Below are 22,338 nucleotides of genomic sequence, written 5' to 3'. Positions count from 1 at the left end.
CTTTTCAGGAATCACTGCACCTCCCAACTTTCCAGGCTCCTGTCCCTCTGCCATAGAGGACCGCATATCCATTCAAGCCCAGGGCAGCCAATAAGTGGTCTTACTCCTCCTCTCTGGCTGAATAAGTGTCTTTTATGTTCCCTCCCAATGCCATTAAGTATATTCACAGAATCCCCTTGAATCTACACCCAGAGAACACACATTCTCCTGGCCCCCTTTGGTGTCTTATCACATGCATTGTGTGTAATTCTTATCTTTAGCTTCATTTCACGTGTCTTCTTCCAGGTTCTGTATCTTGGTACCTAGATCTATGTCACTGTCTAGGTCCATGGTCCAGTGTTCAACCTAGGAGGCCCACCAGAAAGACAGTACATTGTAAAGAAGTCAAGCTCAAGGGTGGAATGAAGGGCTTCCTTGGTCTGGGAGCTAGATCCCATTCCATCCCCAGCATAGCCCCATCTTCACTAAGGAGATGCCTCTGGAGATTACTACTTAAGCAGCCCCATTGTTTCTCAGCTGTTTCTCCACAGTCTTAGTATAGTCCAGCAGCACTACTTAAACTTTGTGTCAGCAGTCTGCTGAAGTCTATGGACCCCTTTTCAGAATGTTTATCACCTACATTTATGATACAAGAAAATGTTAAATTGTGAAAATAAAGATGTAAAATAATTTTCCCCATCCACATTCATAGACCGCCTGAAATCTATTCATGGACCCCAAGCTAAGATTCCCTGATGTAGATAGATAAGTGCACTACTGTTATCTGACCCAGTGACTCCATCAGTCCTTAATATTGGGTACTGCTAGTTTTCCTCTCATGGTGGACTTTGTCTAAAACCAATGGGAGAAGCCATCCTACTCCAGTTTCCCATACTGTCCCAAAGCAACTGCTGCCATTTCCACATAGGAGGATATGCTGAGTACCAAGGCATGAATAGAGATAACTTGGGTTAGCTGCCTGGCAGTAGTATTTCAGGGACCTATCCATTTTCCAACACCAAGTGAAGCAATCATCCTTCCCCTGTCATGTTTCTTCTTTCACTATATCCTTTTATTTATCAATTTCCAATTTTGGTAGGAATTGAGTGCCAGCCACCAACTTAGTAAGTTTTATGTTCTGGGAAAACTTGATGGCATTATCTGAACCTAGCTCTGCATGGCTGACAAACCATATCTGCTGATTAGAGACCAGGTGCTTTTAATGAATAACTCAGGATCTAGGTTATACTGACCAGAAACCCAGTCAGATCCAAAGATTGATGCAAGGAATGTAAGGAGTTGTCTTCTGTTACACATCTCAATCAATCCACATGTCTTAATCTGGAAACTGCCTTCTTGTTGGTCAATCAGCTGTTTCTTTGTTCCTTTTTTTGAAGCCTAAAAAATGTGTAATTTGTAGACACTGGGTGGGGAAGAGGGACATTGGCCAACCTTATTTCTGCTCTCCCCTTTAATGGATGACTTAATAGACTTCTTGGTTAAATTAACCCAGTTGAAGAATCTTTTGTCCTATCTCAGTGTCAAAGGTAGAGAAATGATCACACAAATCATTCATGTTTGTCTGGTAAAGTAGAGTTTATTGGAAGAAAACATAGGAACAGGACAGTTGTAATAATAGCCTTAGCTGGGTAGCCACCATGGAATCTCATTTTCCTGACTTTGGGCTTCACAATGGGTTTTATCAAATGCCAAATCTTTAATGTCACTTAGGACAAAGATACAAAGCTGAGTAACCTACAGGTTCTCTCCCCTTTAAGTTGCAGGCTTTCTATTTAAGGGGCAAAGGGTGGAATTTTCTAGCTAGAGTGGGCAAGGTCACTTTGAAATGTGTTAATTCTTTCTCTGCCCCATATGTAATATCACTATAGGAATTTGCTAGAAAGTAGGAGGAAATGGGAACCGAGGACATGTGGCACATCATACCACATGGACAGTCATGGAGTTAGCCCAGCCCGATAGTCTCCAAATGCCCAGAAAAGGCTTGAGACAACACCAATTGCTACAAACCCACATGCCTACTTTCTCATCCTTATACAATTATAATGATTTACATGCATATTAAAGATACTTGCAATTAAAATGTAACAAACAGGCTTTCCCCCCAAAAAAAAAACTCTATGTCAGTCAACAAATATCCTTAGTTACACAGTTAATTCACTGAATGTTGCAGAGAATATAAGATCCCAGTGTATGTTCTTTGATTACAAAAACAAAACCAAACACTTCAGGCAGAGCAAAATGCAGTCTCCAAGAGTTTTCCCTGCCCCTCTTCCAAAAGGAGGCTCTCATGCATATGTAATGAACATATGAAATTCTCTGAGGAACACAATCACAAAGATGACTTTCTAACAGTCCTCCAATCATTCAGGTTATGAAGCATTGAAGAAGGAGATGGACACTTGCCAAAGTCTGCAGCTTTGCCACTGTCATGGTAGATGACTTGCACTAAGTGTAAATGGAGGAGGGATTTCCTGTAGATGTAAGATTTCCACATAGAAGGATTTCCACCAGGATGTGAGCTCCTTGCTTTCTCTATTTCCCCAGCACTTGGGCACAGTGCCTGGCATATTGGAAATAACAAATGTCTGTTGGTTTGACTTGACTTGAAGGTACTGATCTCTGGGCACTCCCATCTGTGGATGATATTGTCCAATCTGATCGCATCCCACTCTGCTCCACCTGCCACCCCCTGAAAATCTGAAACTTGCAGGGCCTTCTCAGGAAGACCCATAATTATAAAAGAAGAGCTTGGATTAACAATTGATACTAGAAAATGGAAATGGATGAAAATTTTCTGCTGTCCAGACTATGACATACAGCTGGGTGGTTAGTCTATTGAATTACTCCATCAGAACACATTGCAGGAGCAGAAATTGTAGATGATAAGGATGTGGGCTCAGAATTGAATAGATAAAGACCAGGGCAGATGCACTTGGTAAAATTTGCACTGATATTAGAGATCCCATGCAATTTCCTGGCTTGTCAACATAAATGCTTTTTGCAAGGATGACACAGTGTTACACATACTGGAATACCATCATCTCCAAAGAAACAAAGCTGCAGATGACCCAAAGGAGATGGCATAAGTTGTAAGATATTTTCAGTGATGAGCTATGCTCAAGCAATGGTATAAGGGTTATCACTCAGGAAACATATAGCCAGAAATTGGGGTAGAGGGTTGGGAAGAGCAGCTTATGTGGTAAGAGTGAAAGATAACAGATGGACACTCCTTAGGGACTTACAAAATGTAAGAAACCAGAGGAAAGCCTCATAGAAGGTAGGCTGGGGGCCTCTATGGGATGACGGAAATGAAAATTATCAATGATGACAGTGTATAGATGGGCAGCAATCCATAGTGGTGGAAAAAATGCTTCTGTCAGTGAGACCACAGGTTCACTAAAAGCAGTAAAGGAAAAGTAAAAATGAGAATTTGCCCATGGCCAGAGGGACTTTTCTCTCTCAGACTTGACATCAGTTGAGGTCTAAATCATAACTGAAAATCTTCTCACTTTTACTGCATTTATAGCACTTCTCACTAGATAAACTCTCTGCTCTCTGGTAAGGCTTTCCCACATTCACAATAATTAATGAGCTTTTTTCTGCTTAAAAACAAACAAACAAACAAAAAAACATATTCCCTGATAGTATCTGCTTCAGCTAAAAGCCCGGTTACACTTATTATATTTCCCAGCTTCTTTCCTATGTGTTTTCTGATGCTCAGCAAGAGATGTGCTTTGGTTGAAGGCTCTGTCACATTGATTACATTTGTAGGGTTTCTCACCAGTATGGATTCTTTGATGTCGTGTAAGGTTCATGTTCTGGCTGAAAGATTTTCCACACTCATTACAGTGATATGGTTTCTCTCCAGTATGAGTTCTCTGATGTCGAGTAAGATTCATACTGTGAGTGAAGGCTTTCCCACATTCATTACACTTATAGGGTTTCTCTCCAGTATGAATTCTTTCATGTTGAGTAACTGATGAGCTATTGCTGAAGGCCTTACCACATTCACTACAATTATAGGGTTTTTCTCCAGTATGAATCCTCTCATGCTGAGTAAGAGATGAGCTATTACTGAAAGCTTTTCCACATTCATTACATTTATATAATTTTTCTCCAGTGTGAATTCTTTGATGTCGTGTAAGGTTCATACTCTGGGTGAAGGCTTTTCCACATTCATTACATTTATAGGGCCTCTCTCCAGTATGAATTCTCTGATGTTTAGTAAGACTTCCCTGCTGACTAAAGGCTTGTCCACATTCATGGCATACACAGAGTTTCTCTCCAGTATGAATTTTCTGATGACGAATAAGGCTTGTACTCTGGCTAAAGGTTTTTTCACACACATTACATTTATAAGGTTTCTCTCCAGTGTGAATTCTCTGATGTTGAATAAGAGTTGTATACTGGCTGAAGGTTTTTCCACATTCATTACATTCATAAGGTTTTTCTCCAGTATGAATCCTATTATGTAGAATAAGTGTGGAGCTATTGCTGAAGGCTTTACCACATTCATTGCATTTATAAATTTTCTCCCCAGTATGAAGTCTCTGATGTTGAGTAAGGTGTATATTTTGGCTGAAGGATTTTCCACATTTTTTACACTTAAAGGGCTTCTCTCCAGTGTGAATTCTTTGATGCTGGATAAGGCTTCCCTGTTGACTAAAGGCTTGTCCACAATCACCACACCCATAGGGTTTCTCTCCTGTATGAATTCTCTGGTGTATACTGCAAGATGAACTGTTGCTGAAGGTCTTCCCACATTCATGACATCTAAAGAATTTTTCTCCAGTATGAACTCTCTGATGTCGGATCAGGTTTGTGCACTGACTGAAGGCTTTTCCACATTCACTACATTTATAAGGTTTTTCACCTGTATGAATTCTCTGGTGTCTAACAAGGCTTGCGTACTGACTGAATGATTTCTCACACCCAGGACATTTATAGGATTTCTCTCCAATCTGAATTCTCTGATGTGGAGGAAGGTACGAGGTGTCACTCAAGGCTTTCCTACATACATCACAATCACAGAGCTTCTCTCCAGTATGACTTCTCTGATGTAGAGTAAGAGTTAAGTTATCACTGAAGGTTTTCCCACATTCATTATATATGTGGAGGTTCTCGCCAATAAGGGTTTTCTGATCTTGGGTAATGTCCCTCTGGTGGAAAGTTTTCCCAAATTCATAACATGCATAGGGTTTCTCTCCATTAAGGATTTTATGACACTGAACAACGTCTGAGGGGTAACTTAAAGTAATGCTGCTGCATTCATCACATTGACCAGGTTTTTTCCCTGAGGTGATCCTATCAAGTTGAATTAGGTCAGAATGTTGTTCAAAGCAAAGTGGATACGAATCATACTTAGGGAGACTCTTTCTGGCACTCTGTTGTGTCATAAGAATTGGGTCTGAACAGAAACTTCTCTCAAAGTTATTACATTCCTGACTTCTTGGCTCATCAGTTTTCTTGTGGGCAAATGGTACTTGCCTGAAATTTCTCTCCTGGCCCCCCTGCTGCCTCTTAAACCTGCCACCACATTCCCAGGACTCCCCCCAATTAGAACCCCAGGGACCATGCCAGGATTCTTGGAATGATTTTTCGATAGTGAAATAAGACTTTGAAACTGTTTCTTTGGTCTCAAACCTGGCCTCCCAATCTGAAAGAAACAAGAAAATGTAAATGTTCCTTTTTCCATAGTCAGTCATCAAGCAGTAAGCACTTATTAAGCACCCACTATGTGTGAAAAACAGTCCTAAATGCTGTGGAGACAGAAAAAGGCAAAAGACAAGCCCTGCTCTCAAAGAGTTCACAGTCTAATGGAAAAGACAGCATACACACAGCTATGCATATACTAGATATTTATGGGATAAATTTGAAATATACAATAGTGGGAAAGCATTAGAAGTGGGGGAGGGAGTTTAGAGGGACAAGGAAAGGCTACTACGGCAGGTCAGATTTGAACTGAGTCTTGGAGGATGCCAGAAAAACAAAGAGACAGAGGTGAAAAAGAATATTCTAGGCATGGAGGGCAGGAGGTGATTGAGAGGCATGGATTCCGGAGACAGAACATTAAGTTTAAGGAACAGCCATATGCTGAATTGAACATGAAGGGTGAAGGAGACATGAGAGTCCAGAATGACCCCAAGCTTGTGTTCCTGGGTGACTAGAAGGAAGGCAGTGCCCTCCCCAGCAAGCAGGATGGTGGGGAGTTGAGTGAGGCTGTGTGAGGAAAGAGAATGAGTTCAGTGTTTAGTTTCAGATGCCTATAGGATATTCAGTTCAAGATATCTAAGAGAAAGCTAGTGATGTGAGACTGGAGCTCAGGAGAGAAGTTAGGAGAAATGGAGGACAGCAGTGTCCCAAAAACCCAGAGAAGGGAGGGGACACGGCGAGAGGGAATTCAACAATGTCAAAAACTGTGCAGAGATCAAGAAGGATGAGCACTGAAAAGAAAAAAAAAAACATTCCCTTTGGCAGGTAAGAAGTCCCTGGTAACTCTGAGGTAACTTCGCGTGGAGGATGTCATCAGAGGCCAGACGGCAGAGAAAGAACGAGGCAGGGAGAGGTGACACTGATTGCAGCTATCTCAAAGAATTTGGCTGAGAAGGTGAGAACAGATACAGGATGAGAACCAGCCAAAGAAAGTGCAGACTTCTTAAGGAGGGAGAAGATATGGTTGTGTTTGCAGGCAGCAGGGAAGGAGCTAAGGTGTGGAGAGATTACAGATTAGACAGTGGGGAAAGTGGGGATCATTAGAGAAAGGGAAATCTCATGGAGAAGTGGGGAAAGATGGAGCCCAGGATGCATGGGGAAGCGTTTCCTTCGGGGAGAGGACCCATCTTCCTGTGACACACGAGTGAACGAGGAGATAGCAGCAGAAGGCATGTTGGTGATGTGAGATGAGGAAGGGGGAGAAGAGGAGATTTTTGTTAAATGGCCTTAATTTGTCCTCAGCTGCCAGGGTGGCAGGAAGGGAAGTGATGGGGCCTTGAGGAAGAACAGAAAGGTTTGGAATCACCAGGCTGAGTGGGAGTGTTGATCCATGAGGGAAGTATCGAAAGACTGTCTTGTGGCAGCAATGGTGCAGTCAAGACTATCTAACCTACATTTATAGCAGACCTCACCACCCTGGTTTTGTGACTCTCTGGTTGCATTGAGCAGCACATGAATAGTGGTGAAGACTGGATTGTGGGAGTAATGCAAGGCTGGAGTGTGGCAGGCATGATCAGTGACAGAATCCTGTGAGACAGGGGATAATGTCATCTTCATTTGATAGATTTCACAGGTAAGGAAACTGAGGCAGAGGTGAAATAACTAGCATCATGTGAGTAAGTATCTGAGGCTACATTTGAATGCAGGACTTCCTGACCCCCAAATCTCAACTGCCACCTAGCCAAACTTTAAAGACTTGTGTATATAAATTTTATTGTTCACATACCACTTCCAGGTTTAAAGTACGAACGATGTGCAGATAAGAAGAGGTCCTGCAAGACTGGACAAAGACCCGTGTCATGGCTACTCAAAAAGGGAACAGAGCAGAATCTGCTGGCTCTATGCCAGGGACCTTGACTCTGACTTCAGGTAAACGCCCAAGTCCATCACAATCTAGCCCTTCTTGCTAGTGGTTTTCTGAATCAGCTCAGATCTCTAGCCTCTGTGGCTTTGCATCCCCCAAGCCTAGCAGGCTCATCCTTTGACTTCTGCCTATCGGAATCGCCAACAGCCTTGAAGGCGCTTGAGGAAAGTGTTCTACCTGGGGTGCTTCACACTGCTTTTTCCCTTCTCAACTTATCTAATTTTAAATTACCTTTCCATGAGTCAAGTCTTCAAGGAGGATAGAAACTCATTTTCTGTTTTTGTTTCTGTATCTTCAGGGCCTTGCACAGTTGAGATACTTTATCAAAGCTTGTTGAGACAGATGGATAAAGGGCTGCCTAATACCATTACACAAAGCAGAGGCTGATGAGAATACAAAAAACCCTTGAATTTTGATTTATCGTTCTGTCACGTTCAACCCTTTGTGACCCCATTTGGGCTTTTCTTGGCAAAGATACTAGAGTCGTTTGCCATTTCCTTCTCCAACAGAACTAACGCATCCATTTTGTGAAAGGGTGAAGTGATTTTCCAAGGGTCACATAGCTAGAAAGTGTCTGAGGCTGGATTTGAACTCAGGTCTTCCTGACTTCATGCCCAGCACTCTATCCATTGAGCCACTGGCTTCCTCCTTGTAAGGGAATGTAAGTAAAATGATTTATCTTCAAAGAGTATTTTCTACAGAGTAGTTTGGGTGGAAACCAGATCATGGCACTTTAAGACAACACAACGGGAACCTAGCACATGGAGACAGCTGGACAGAGCTTCTCCACAGAAGGATTCCAGCAAGGAAGGACAAAATTGGAAGAAACAGAGTAGACAGAAGGATTTCCTTGTTCCTTTTAAGTACTGGGCAGCCTAAGGATCCTAAAAGGAGCAGGGATGTGAGACACCAATGAGACCAACAGGAAATGATCCTGGGAACAGTGCCTTTGAAGGGGGGGAGGCGGGAATTGATGAGCTGAAGGGGAAGCTGTACAAATAAGGAAGCACTAGTGTTTCTCAGAGACAGAGGGAATGATGATAGAGAAAAGGCCAGGAAAGTTCCTGACTCAGGCAAAGAATAAGTCAGTCAATAAACATCTATCACGCACCTATGATGGGCCAGGCACTGTGCTGAGGGCTGGGGATATCAGGAAAGGCCAAGAGAAGCCCTGCCCTCATAGAACTCACAGGATGATGGGGGACTTAACATGTGAACTCCTAGCTCCACACAAGTTATAGACAGGATGATCTTGGGAAAAACCACCGCAGGGCAGGTACCAGAATCGGAAGGTAATGGAATCAGAAGGCGACAGTCTACGAAAGGGCTTAGTCACAGCCTCGGACCCTGACCTGTCTGGGACCTTTAAACACAAGGCCCAGCACAGAGTCGGCACCTCAGAAACACTACTGGATTGAAGAAGAGGTCTCTTTTTAATTTTAAATTTATCTTTTCACAGGAAGTGCCTCCTCTGCTTCCCATCTTCCTTTCTAACTCCTATGCCCCCTCCCCCACACCCACTGAGAAAACAAGAAAAACAATGCCCCTGTTACAAAAACCACATGTAGCTAAATAAAACAAACCCCACATTGAGAAAACTTTATACACCCATACACACACACACACACACACACACACACACACAACACACATTCTAATTCTGCACTGTGTGTTTGAGGAGAGGTTTTAGACATGTCATGCCCCACTCACCCTGTGACCTGTTGCTTGCATTGACTCCCACCTACCTCAGATTCATCCCTCACCTGGAAAAATGCTGCTTGGTGCTTCTCTCTCCAGCATCCATGGTGTTTCACTTTGCTCTAATTGGAAGATCACATTTGGTTTGGAAACAGGATGTCCTGCTCATGAGGAAGAAGTAGGAAAATGCTGGGAACAGAGAGCCTTCTCAAAAGGGAATTCTCCTCTCTTTCTCCTCTCTTCCTCCTCCAGGGAAGGTAGATGTGGCAACAATGATACAAAGGGAGTCTGAATGACATCCGGGCAGGCCAAGGATGGGCCCCAGAGCTGAGATGGGATCATAATTAGGGCCTGTAGGTGAGACCCTTTCCCTAAAGATTCTGCTCTGAGCCACCTTCCCCCACTCCCTTAAGCAATTTCATTGCCTCTAATGGCATCAATGGTCGCCTCTCTCCACATCTCCACATGCTCTTTCCAGTGACCTCTCGATGTCCCAAACTCCAAACCCACACCTCCAATTGCCTACGGGATCCCCACCCAACGTGCTGCCACTCAAACACATCATGTCCAGAGCCAGCACTTAGCACAGTGCCCGGCACATACTGGGTGCTTAATAAATGCTTAGTTATTCATTAAATGATGGTCCCTCTCCCCCAGCTGTTTCTGACTTCATTATTTCTTCCAACAGCCCTGTGGTTCACTCAGTGTCTCATATTTGAATCTTTGATGTCACTTTTGACTTTTCCCTCTTCTATGTCTCAGCTACAAGTCCTGTCCCATTCACTCCTTCTTCTCTATTTCCATGGCCGCCTTCTTCAGAGAGGCCCTCATTACACCCACCTTGGCTACTGCAAGAAGGTCCTGACAGGTCATCCTGCCTATCACTTTCTCACTCCTCCAGTTTAGACTTTGCACCAATGTCAGACTTATTTTCCTTGTGCACAGGACTGGACACATAATTTCTCTACTGAAAATCTCTGCGCAGCTCCCTATTTGCTATTGAACAATATTCAAATTCCTCAGCCTGGCATTCAAGGTCCTCTAGATTTTGGCACCAGCCCATCTTCTTGACCTCATTTCAAACTCCCCTCCATGCACTCTGCCCTTCAGATGACGCTCACTGTCTGTGTCCCTAGTCCAGCCTCTACAATTTGGTTCCTCCATGTTTTCACAGCTCCAACTTGCCCAACATCTCCTCATCTTTGATGCTCAACTCAAATGCTCCCTGCTCCCAGAAGCCTTCATCAGTCATCTGACAGTAATAACCTTCCAGCCCTCAGACCTCAGAAAGCACTCTGCACCCTCCAAGGCACACTTATTGTGTAATATTTCACATGGGCAGTTTATGAATTCCAGTGAAAGAACATCATATAGCAGAACCAAATAACAAGAAATTGGGGTCAGGGGTTGTCTCCCCCAGCTATGCTGGGAGTCTAAAGGCAGCAGCCATGCTCGCCTAAACATGGGCTCCCCGTTTGTCTAGTGCAGCATTCTGTACCCAGATGCTTGATAATACCTGAGGAATGGACTGGATGCCTCATCTTCAGGCACCTGCACTGAGATGCCGGGCTAGTAGGAATGACGTGGGGGAACAGGGGATGGGGAATGCAAAGCCTTAGGAGTGGCCCCATAAGGGCTAAATTGTGACAAGTTCTAGATGGACAATGTCAAGACCTTTCATCTGGAAACAGTGGACACCAATGGCTTGTCTCTTACTCTTTTTTTTCCTTTCTTTTTTTCCCCTTTGGTGAGGCAATTAGGGTTAAGTGACTTGCCCAGAGTCACAAAGCTCGTGAGTGTTGTGTGTCTGAGGCCAGATTTGAACTCAGGTCCTCCTGACTCCAGGGTCAGTGCTCTATCCACTGCGCCACCTAGCTGCCCCCCTGTCTCTTACCCTTGAAGCATCACAAATATCTGGTCCTTGCTTGCCACCCCACAGCTGGTCTGTGCGCTTTGGACACCTCACAGGAGGCAATACGATCCTAAGGGGCAGATTCTGAGTCAGAGAATAAAGCTGCCCTGGGGATGGCTAAACCAACAAGGTTCTTGAATGTAACAGAAAGTTGCTGAACTATAAGAAACAACAATCATAATGAATACAAAGAAGCATGGAAAGATTTCCATGAACTGATGCAGAGATAAGAAAACAATCTATACAATGACTACAACAATGTAACTGGAGAGAAAGGCCAAGACAAAACAAATGAAACAAAATGTTGCAAAAACATAACAAACTTGGCCTCAAAGAAGAAGCATGAAAAGACTTTTCCCCCTCCCAGGCCTTTGCAGAAGCTGGGATTCATAGGTGTGGGACACTGCAAATAAAATCCTACTTTTTGAAGGTGTCAACCAATTTTGCCAAATTTTTTCCCTCTTTTTCTTTTTTTGTGAGGCAATCGGGATTAATTGACTTGCCCAGGGTCACACAGCTACCAAATGTCATTTGTTTGAGGCTGCATTTGAACTCAGGTCCTCCTGACTACAAGTGTTCTATCCACTGCACCACCTAGCTGCCCCACCTTTTTCTTTTTAAAAATTCTTTATTATAAGGGATGTCTATCTGGAAAGGGGGAAAGGAGTGGGATGCAGAGGGGAATCTAGACACTGATGAAAATCTATGTTTTTAAAGGAAGAGGCTGTCTTACCCAGGGCGACCAGATTTCTATAGTTTTCCAGCATCACGTCTCTGTACAGGGCCTTCTGACCCGGCTCCAGCAGCTCCCACTCCTCCCAGGTGAAGTCAACAACCACGTCCTTGAATGTCACCAATTCCTGAAACATCAGACGGATTCCTGCTCATCCTAGCCCCTGGCCCCCTCACACAGCCACGGGGCAGAGCGGAAGCTGGGCAGCCGTTTCTCACAACGCTGGGCATTCAGAACGCCAGTAAAACCGAATCACACTCTGAAGGCAAATCTCTGATCAGAGACGACACAGAACTCTCTCTCCAGGACTGATCTAAAATCATTCCACAGGAATATGCATCTAGAAGGGGCAGCTAGGTGACACAGTGGATAGAGCACCAGCCCAGGAGTCAGGAGGACCTGAGTTCAAATCCAGCCTCAGATACCTGATCACTTCATACTAACTAGCTGTGTGACTCTGGGCAAGTCACTTCACTCCAACTGCCTGGTGCAAAAAAAAAAAAAAAGAAATATACATGAACAGCTTCAGGGACCCTCTAGTCAAACTACCTCATTTTACAGGTAAGGAAACAGGCTCTAGAAGGATAAGTGAATGGACCAAGGTCACCCAGGTCTAGGAGGTGGCAAATCCCAGCCACCTAATTTGATTTCAATCCAGGTCTTCTCACTCTGTCCCATGGAAGAAAATGGGGATTTCTTTATAATTTCATAATGACAAACGTTTACCTTGATTGCTTCAACAACAACCATGAAAAAGGGAAGTACCTCAGGGGGAGACTGTAACTGAATCACATCGACCTTGACCTTCTTGCTCTAAACGAAAGCAGAGACCCAAGGGAAATGCAGCCAAAGGAAAGGGCGTTCACATCTTGCTGCACAGGGAGCAGCTGGTTTTCATCAAGTAACCAAAGGCAACAGGAAACAATACTCCCCTGGTGGGGCTCATGGTAATACTAATAATAATAACACTAACAATAATAACTAGTATTTATATAGCACTTTAAGGGTGGCAAAGAAGCTTTGCAAATCTTATCTCACAACTATTAATCCTTACAACCGCCCTGGGAGGTAGGGGCTATCATTATTCTCATTTTACAGTTGAAGAAACTGAGGCACACAGTGGTAAAATGACTTGCCCAGGGCCACAGCTAGTAAATATCTCAGGCTGGACTGATCCCAGGGCACCCTGACCCCAAACTCTACCCAGTGCCCTACCTAGCTCCCTCTAAACCCCCCCCCCCCAGGGAGATAACTGAGCTTAGGTGCAAACCCCCCTGTAGAAAATGAGGGGCTATAGGGCAGCTCTGGCAAGCCTCCCAAGTCTGTCTGACACTCAGTGACTTCACTGTGATGGTGGGCCCTGGGAAACCCAGCAAGGCCAAAGATTTGCAGCTACTCCCAGGCCTTGGGGATGGAATACTGGGCCCGGAGCCATGAGATGTGGAAGTCCCTTCACCTCGGGGTCTCGATTTCCTAATCTGTAAAAGGGGATGGAACCATCTATAAACCTATGAGATCAATATCTTGTGTATGAAGACTAATTTTTTTCTTTTTTTTCCCCAATCAATCAGCCAACCGTCAAGCATTTATTAAAGTACTTAATATGTCCCAGGCACTCTGCTCGGTCCTGAGAAAAAAAAGACAAGAGCAGCCTCTGCCTTCAAGAGGCTTACGGTCTTTTTTTTTTTTACATTTAATTTTTAATCTATTTTTTCTCAATTACATGTAAACCAAAATTTTTAACATTCTTTTTTTTTCACATTTTGAGTTCCAAATTCTCTCCCTCCCTTTCTCCCTTTAGGGCAAGCAATTTGATATAGGTTATACAGGTGCAGTCATGTAAAATATTTCCATGTTAGCCATTATACAAAAGAAAATACAAAGAAAAAGGAAACAAGAAAAATAAAGAAAGTCCAAAAAGTCTGCTCAAATCTGCATTCAGACTCCATCAGTTCTTTCTCTGGAGGTGGAGAGCACTTTTTATCATGAGTCCTTTGGAACCGTCTTGAATCATTATCCTGTCAAAACTAATTTCTTAAAGAAATCACCTGGTAATCAGGGGACCAGAAGAGCACCAAATAACATCATGTAACCAAACTGATTATCTTTTTAAAGACAAGAAGTAACCCATTACTGCTGGGGTGCCTGGTAGCAGTAGCAATATCTCAGCACCTTCCCCCACTAGGTGAAGTCTGTTTTTCTGGAAAAGGTCCGATGGGCTGGGGGACTGAGGCCTGGACACTTGGCCTGGTCACTTCATCTACCTGACTTTCTGATAAGGGGTTGCTAACCTGAGGTCTGTGAATTTAAAAAAATATATTTTTGACAACTCTATGTAAATATGATTGGTTTCCTTCTAAAGGCAGCTAGGTAGAGCAGTGGCCTGGAATCAGGAAGATCTGAATTCAAATCCAGACATGGACACCTACTAGCTGTGTGACCATGCACAGGTCACTTAACCTCTGCCTCAGTTTCTTCATCTGTAAAATGAGGATCATAATAGCACCTTCCTTCCAGGGTTGTCATGATGATAAAGTTAGATAACAATTGTAACATTCCAAGCACCACAGAAATGCTAGTTAAGAGCTACTATTATTATTATTCCCTGTGTGTCATTTTATGCATGTAAAAGCCTTCTGAGAAAAGGTCTATGGGCTTTAGCAGACTGCTTATCGAGGGGGCCAAAGACACAAGAGAAGTCAAGGAACTCCTTCCCACTCTAACGACCAAGGCTCTCAATCACACCCGAGATAGTCAGGAGTCTTCTGGGGTAAGACAACTGAGGTTCAGGCACCTGCATGGGACCTGGCTGGCCCGGGTGGCAGGCAGTGAAAGTGGTGTACACATTTTGAGAACTGAGACAGTATTTCAGGACAGAGTCAAAGCCAACTTACCTGTGACCGACCACTGGTCAGGGCACCAGAAGGCATTGCTTCGTCTGCTGCTTCCTCCTCCTTCAGGGTCCTTTTCGGGGGAAGGGCAGAGTCCTGAGAAGGCAGAGCTGCAGGAGGAAGAGATGCCATGAGAGAGACCAAGACCAGCGTGTAGCTCCCCAGCTCCCCAGCTCCCCAAGGTGGAATTCTCGCCAGAGAATCTGGTCTGACTCTCATGAGCAGAACACAAGACGAAAGCAGGGCTGAGGAATATGCGTGCTGCCTTGCGGCATGAGAGAAGGGTTCTGGACTTCAATACCTGCTAGCCCCGTTGCCCCTGTGGTCTCAGAGGATTTCAAGAGCCCCTAGCATTACCCTCCAGAGATGTAAGGAGCTACATGGTGGTGTGGTGATGCAGCTGGCCTTGCAGTCAGGAAGCCCTCCGTACGAGTCCCTTCACTGACATACCGCTTCTGGAGCACAGCAAAGTCACGATCTCTCAGTGGCCAAGGCACATCTCCCAGACTCCAAGCTACCTATGAGCTGTGAGCCCCCAGTGACTGCTCATGGAGAGTTTCTGATTTTGATAACATGAGAGGCGGGGCTTGGCCAAAACCATGTTGAGTGGCAATGCTACTTGGTGGGAATGGCCCGGAGCTACAGGGGCCACAGGGAGAGCTGAATGCCAGGCCCAGCTGGGGGATGGGATGCCTCACCAACCCAGGGTGCCAAGGCTAGAGCTTCTGGAGGAGAAGGTTCACCAGCAAGACTGCCCTGGTCCCTGCTCACCATCTCAGGAAAGGCTGAAGGCAGAGCCACCCCAACCACAATCCTGAGCACAAAGAAGGAAGAGGAGCATCGGGCTGAAGGATGGGACCCAAACGGGGCTCCCAAGAGTGTCCCCCTCCCCAGGAAAGACCTTCTGTCACCTCAGCTCTTTGACAAAATTTGTCTTGATATCTTTTGGTATTGATGCCAACTACATCTGTCACGTTATCTCCCGCAGGGAACCATCCCTTTTATTAAGACTTAAACAAGGGGCAGCTAGGTGGCGCAGTGAACAGAGGTCCAGCCTTGGAGTCAAGAGTTCAGGAGTCTCAGACACTTGACACTTACTAGCTGTGTTACCCTGGGCAAGTCACTTAACCCTGACTCCTCACCAAAAAGAAAAAAAAAGACTTAAACAAAGGGACGAAAGTAAAGCAAATGTCAAAGCTCATCAGCTCGTACAAAGTCTGACATTATATGCAGTTTCCCATGCTTCTGGCTCTCCACCCCTGCAGAGAAGTGGTCCCTCCACTAGCTAGTCACAGGACAATTATAAAGATGTAATACGCACCCACACCCACACCTGTGGGAGCAATATGCGTAAGGTGCCTTGAAAATCATATGTGTGTGTGTGTGTGTGCGTGTGTGTGTATACACACACACACACACATATATGAAATATATACATATGAATATATATTCATATATGAAATATATACATATGTGGTATATCACACATACAGCTATTATTCCAATATTAAAGAGAATAGCCCAGATGGACCTGTATGGGGTTTAGTAGCTGGAGCAAACTGACCCTGCAGTGGGACTCTACCTGAAGAGATCAGGACAAGCAAAGAAAAGGGAAAAGAACCTATCTGTCCAAAAATATCTCTAGCCACCCTATTTGTGGTGGCCAAGAACTGGAAACAGAGGAGATGCCCATCCACTGGGGAATGGCTGAACAAGCTGTGGCCTTTGATTGTGCTATAAGAAAAGACAAAGTCTGAGGCAGGTAGGTGGCGCAGCGGATAGAACACCAGCCCTGGATTCAGGAGGACCTGAGTTCAAATCCAGCCTCAGACACATAACACTTACTAGCTGTGTGACCCTGGGCAAGTCACTTAACCCCACTGCCTAGCAAAAAAACCAACCAAACAAACAAACAGAAAACAAACAGAAAAGACAAAGGGGACGACTTCAGAGAAGCCTGGGAAGCTTCGTGAGACTGATGCAAAGTGACATGAGCAGAACCAGGAGCAGCGGCAATATCGTAAGGATGATCAGACTCAGAAGCCTGAGCTGCTGTGATTAGGAAAACGATCCAAGGACCTCTCTGCCTCCAGGGTAAGAAATGATGAACTCTGAGCGCAGAGTAAAGCGGACTTTGTTAGTTTCTTGTTTTTCTTGTTTATTTTGTTTTGTTTTGAACCATGGCTAAAATAGAAAACATTCGTCATGACTTCACATGGATGAGTATTGCTTGCCTTCTTAATGAATGGGAGAGAGGCAGAAGGGAGACAATTTGGAACTCAAAATTTAAAAAAAAAGATGTTTAAAAAAAAGGAATTTGAGGGAAAAGAAAGAAATGAAGGATCAGAGAAAGGAGTGGCCTCCAGGGCAAGTCTTTCCCTCCTCCCTACACACTAGGGAGCATCAGCTTTCCTACCGATCCTCCCTCAAACCTCCCAAGCTCCCACGACCTCCAGACCACCTCAGCCACCCAGCAATGTACCCACTGCTGACGTCACCGTCCCCTCACCTGGTCACAACCTGTCATCATCCCAGCCCTCCCCGTCCCTGCGATCTGCCCATCCTGTGGCCTTCTCCAAGCCCTCGGTCATCTCCCAAGCCTTCTCGTTCCCTTCTTTTCCCCATCTTGACCCCTTGGTGAACTGGCTCAACACGACATTGCTCTCCTCCCAAGTGAGGGCCCCCTTTGTCTACACCTGACCTAGGGTGGCCAAGCCTCAGCTGGGCTCCGTCTCACTCTCCTCCGTCCATGTGCTGCTGGACTGAGATGGAGAGAATCGAGCCACTGTCCTGATGGACTCCACCCCAAATCTGTGTTTGTTACAAGGGCAAGGGGGAGGCGGTGAGGAAGGAAGGCAAAGCATCACTGGGCAGCGCCAGAACGTTTATGGACTCTGGAGGCAGAGGTGCTGGGTTCAAATCCTGCCTTTGAACCTTACCAACAGGGTGACCATGAATGAAAGCAGCCTTTGGGGGTCCCCCCCCGGCTCCCATAATGCTCACCTCTCTTCCCAAATATTCCGGCCTCCATAGGCACCCCCACCGTGCCTCTTCGGGCCTGACGTGGGTTCAGGAGGGGCATCTGTCCTCAGACACCTGGGTCAAAGGAGTCTGCCAGGACAGATCCTTCCCTGAGCTGGTTCCCCAGGGCTCAAAAACAAGGGCCTCTTTAGCTGAGACCCGCCCTCAGGCTTCCAGACTCTGCCTTCCCAGCAGGAAAACCCCTCTGATGCTCCCAGGAAAGGCCTTGGTGGAGCTGCTGCGGTCAGCAACGGGGCCGAGTCTGCCACAGGGCTCACTCTGCAGGGGAGGGCACGGGGTTCAGAGTCAGAAGACCTGGGTTCAAATTCTGGCTCCGTCATGTGTCTGTTTCTTCTCGGACTTGTTTCCTCTTCTGTAAAACAAAGGAGTTGGACCAGATGACCTCGTGTCCCTTCTAGTTAAAATTTGGTAACCTTACGAGATGGTCAGCATCATACCACATGCACATGCATGTCTGCTGGCACACACGTGTTATATGTGTGAGTGCCAGCATGGTATAATGGGAAGCAAACCCACTGCCCGCTGGCCTTACACTGCTGAGATCTGGGTTCAGATCCTGTCCCTGCCACTTATTACTGCTATCCCTGGAAGCAAGTCAGTCTCCCTGTCTGGGCCTCAGCTGAGGTGGGCAGGAAGGCTCTTCTAGGACCCCAAGCATGTGACAAGCTGTGCTCATTTAACACTCCTTCACCAAGGTTTCATTCCTATTCACTGTGGGCCAGCCCCCGGGGTGCCAGCAAGCCTGGGTTCAAGATCACAGGGCCTTCATCTGAATCCTGGGAATGGGAACAGTGATGGAAGCAGGAAGACCCGAGTCCAATGGGGCCTCAGACAGGTGCGGGCTGGGTGACTCTGGGCAAGTCACTTCACCACTAGCTGCCTCAGTTTCCCCATCTGTACAACGAGGCACCTCCCTCCCAAGGCTGCTGTGAGGAATCAAGGTCCAGAGATCTGTAAAGTACACACCCAAAGGGCCACAGCCACACCAGCTGCGATCATTTCCTCAGCTCCTGACCGAGGGACAGAAGGAGGCTGGGCGGTCCAAGGAGGGAGAGGACTGCGGGCACAGGTGGCCCGGGCTGCTCAGGACCAGGAAGGGCAGTGACCAGCCCCCCTGGCCCCGCCTCCCCCGGAGCTGTCCAGCTGCTCCCCAGCCCCCCCTGCCCCCCATCCTCAGCAAGCCAGCCCAGTCCCTCGCCCCCCTCCTCCAGATGCTGTCACTCTTCCTCCGGGGAGATGTGGGGTTGGGCGATATTTACGCTGAGAGCCAACATTTATACAGCACTTAACTGCATGCCAGGCACTGTGCTAAGATCTCATCGGGTCCTCCCAATCACCAGGGGAGGGAGAGAGGGAGGGGCTGCTGGCATCCCCACTTTACAGATAGGGAAACTGAGGCAGGCAGGACCACACAGGCAGAACACGCTCAGGACTCCCTGACTCCAGCAAGACGCCAGGCCAGGGGGCTGCTCCCCCTCCCGTGTTACAGGGAAGAGGGCGGGGAGCCCTGCCTCCCCCTCTGCCCCTCGGGGGGCCTGGTCCAGCTCCCACACTCCAGCCCTTCCCCGTGTCACACACACGTGCACATGCAATCCCACTCACAGATGCTCCGGCCCCTCCCCCTTACATACATTTACACACATGCACACACTCACCAGCCCCGCCCCCGTCAGATACTTTTGTCAACATGCACATTCACTAGCCCCCAATCCCTTCTCTGTCACGCACACTTGCACGTGCATTCACACTCTTGTACCAACAAGCACACACACTCAGACACACAGCCCCCATGCACACACCCTGCACACACCTTGCACACACACTGCACCACCCCATCCCCCGTCACACAGATTTGCACCCAAGCACCGGTCCCAACCCTCCTCTGTCTTGCACAAGCAATCCCACACTCAGACGCTTGCACGGACATTCCCATGCTCACTAACCTGGCAGGGTACCTGCAAGTCTTTGGCCAGACTGGTAAGGAGGAGGAGGGACTCCCTCGCCGCGCTGGGTGGGGCCACGCCTGCGCACTGACTCCCTCCGCACCTCTCTGCCCTGCCCACGATCAACCAGCAGGAGCCCAAGAACAAAGGGCTGAAAAAACCCCCCGAGTCCCCTCCGGGCAGCTGCGCCTGCGCACCTCGAGATTCCCGGCATGCCCTGGGGTTCCGCCTAGGCCACCGGAAGTGCTGCGGCGTGAGTGACGCCAGGGAAATGGAGTCCGCAGAGGGGGCGCTCCCGGCCAGACCCGGTGGCCAAATGCTGAGCCGCTAGATCCCGGAGGGCGTCGGGTTCTTTTAGCTCGTTCCTTTATAAGAGCACCAAGCGCTGCAAGGAGGGCCTGGGGAGCTGGGAGCAGGCATGCCAGCTCTCCCTGTCCCTGGTGTTCTCAGGGCCACAACCGGAATTGATCAAAGCCCGGTGCTGTCCAGCCTGTAGGAAAGAACCTCTGGGAACGTAGCTCTGGAGGTGCTCAGAGCATCTTCATCGGGTCAAGGTTGGCATCAGGGACGATGAATTCCGCATTCATTGACCCATTCAGCATGCTCTAGACTGCCAGCACCTGTGCTGGGTGTTGGGCAGACAGAGGCAGAAACCACGAAGTTCATTTTTTTTAATATAAATTTATTTATTTGCAGTTTTCAACATTTATTTCCACAAGTTTTTGAGTTCCAAATTTTCACCCAGTCTCACCCTGCCCCCACCCCTAGATGGCATACATTCTGAATATCCCTTCTCCTAGTCTGTCCTCTCTTCTTTCTCTCCCCCCATCTCTTATCCCCTTCCCCTTCTATTTTCCTGTAGGGCAGGATAGACTTCTGTACCACATTTCCTGTATTTCTTATTTCCCGATAGCATGTGAAAACTTTTTTTTAAACATATGTTTATAAAACTTTAGGTTTCAAATTTTCTCTCTTCCTCCCTCCCCACCCACTCTCACTGAAAAGGCAAGCAACTCAATATAGGTTGTACATGTGCAGTTATGCAAAACACTTCCATAGTAGACATGTTGTGAAAAACTAACTCTATTTCCCTTAATCCTATTCTGCCCTCCCATTTATTCTATTCTTTCTTTTGACCCTGTTCCTCCTCAGAAGTATTTACTTCTGATTACACACTTTTCCAATCTGCCCTCCTCTCTATCATCGCCCTGCTCTCTTGTCCCCTTCTCCCCCTATTTTCTTGTAGGGTAAGACAAACTTCCATAACCATTTGAATGTGTATGTTATTCCCTCCTTAAGCCAAATCCTATGAGGATAAGATTTACTCATTCCCTCTCACCTTCCCTGCTTCCCCTCCACTGTAAGAGACTTTTCTTTTCTGTTTTTTTTGTGAGATAATTTACCCCATTCTACCTCTCCCTTTCTTCTTCTCTGAATAATCCTCCTCATCCCTTAATTTTATTCTCCAGATATGACCCCTTAATCTTCAACTCACCCTGTGCCTTCTATCTATCTATCTATCTATCTATCTATCTATCTATCTATCTATCTATATACATACATATAATTTTTTCCTCCAACTACCCTAATACTGACAAAGGTCTCATGAGTTATAAATATCATCTTTCCATGCAGGAATGTAAACAGTTCAATCTTAATAAGTCTCTTATGATTTCTCTTTCCTGTTTACCTCTTCATGTTCCACTTGAGTCCTGTATTTGAAAGTCAAATTTTCTATTCAGCTCTGGTCTTTTCATCAGGAATGCTTGAAAGTCCTCTATTTCACTGAATGACCATTTTTTCCCCTGAAGGATTATACTCAGTTTTGCTGGGTAGGTGATTCTTGGTTGTAATCCTATCTCCCTTGCCCTCCAGAATATTATATTCCATGCCCTGCAGTCCTTTAATGTAGAAGCTGCTAAATCTTGCATTATCCTGATTGTGTTTCCACAGTACTTGAATTGTTTCCTTCTGGCAGCTTGTAATATTTTCTCCTTGACCTGGGAACTCTGGAATTTGGCTATAATATTCCTAGGAGTTTTCCTTTGGGGATCTCTTTCAGGAGGAGATCTGTGGATTCTTTCAATTTCTATTTTGCCCTCTGGTTCTACTATATCAGGGCAGTTTTCCTTGATAATTTCTTGAAAGACGATGTCTAGGCTCTTTTTTTGATCATGGCTTTCAGATAATCCAATAATTTTTAAATTCTCTCTCCTGGATCTATTTTCCAGGTCAGTTGTTTTTCCAATGAGATATTTCACATTGTTTTCTAATTTTTCATTCTTTTGGATTTGTTTTACAGTGTCTTGATTTCTCATAAAGTCACTAGCTTCCAATTGCTGTATTCTAATTTTTTTTTCAGATCCCCAAACTTAACTTTATTTTTTTTAATTTTTTTAATTTTTTAATTTTTTTTTCCATATGCTTTTGAGTTGAAAGTTTTTCTCCCTTTTTCTCCTCCCCCACCCTCCCCAAGACTGCGCACAATCTGACATAGGCTTTACATTTACATACCCATTAAACATATTTTCACATTAGTGAAG

At 45.9% G+C, this 22,338-nt stretch overlaps 1 protein-coding gene across 1 annotated transcript; it reads right to left on the bottom strand.

The window, feature by feature from the left end:
* Positions 1–1,556: 1,556 nt before the first annotated feature.
* LOC110220088 (uncharacterized) lies at positions 1,557–20,024 on the bottom strand. Its single transcript, XM_021003934.2, is given in 6 exon segments — positions 1,557–3,664; positions 3,666–5,656; positions 9,340–9,435; positions 11,920–12,046; positions 14,814–14,920; positions 19,796–20,024. Coding segments are annotated over 6 exon segments (2,664 nt in total). The 5' UTR covers positions 20,010–20,024; the 3' UTR covers positions 1,557–3,535.
* Positions 20,025–22,338: the final 2,314 nt, after the last annotated feature.

The sequence above is a fragment of the Phascolarctos cinereus genome, unplaced genomic scaffold (genome assembly GCF_003287225.1).
Source record: "Phascolarctos cinereus isolate Bilbo 61053 unplaced genomic scaffold, phaCin_HiC Scaffold_726;HRSCAF=1367, whole genome shotgun sequence".
NCBI classification, from domain to species: domain Eukaryota; kingdom Metazoa; phylum Chordata; class Mammalia; order Diprotodontia; family Phascolarctidae; genus Phascolarctos; species Phascolarctos cinereus.
This window is presented reverse-complemented; position numbering and strand designations above follow the sequence as displayed.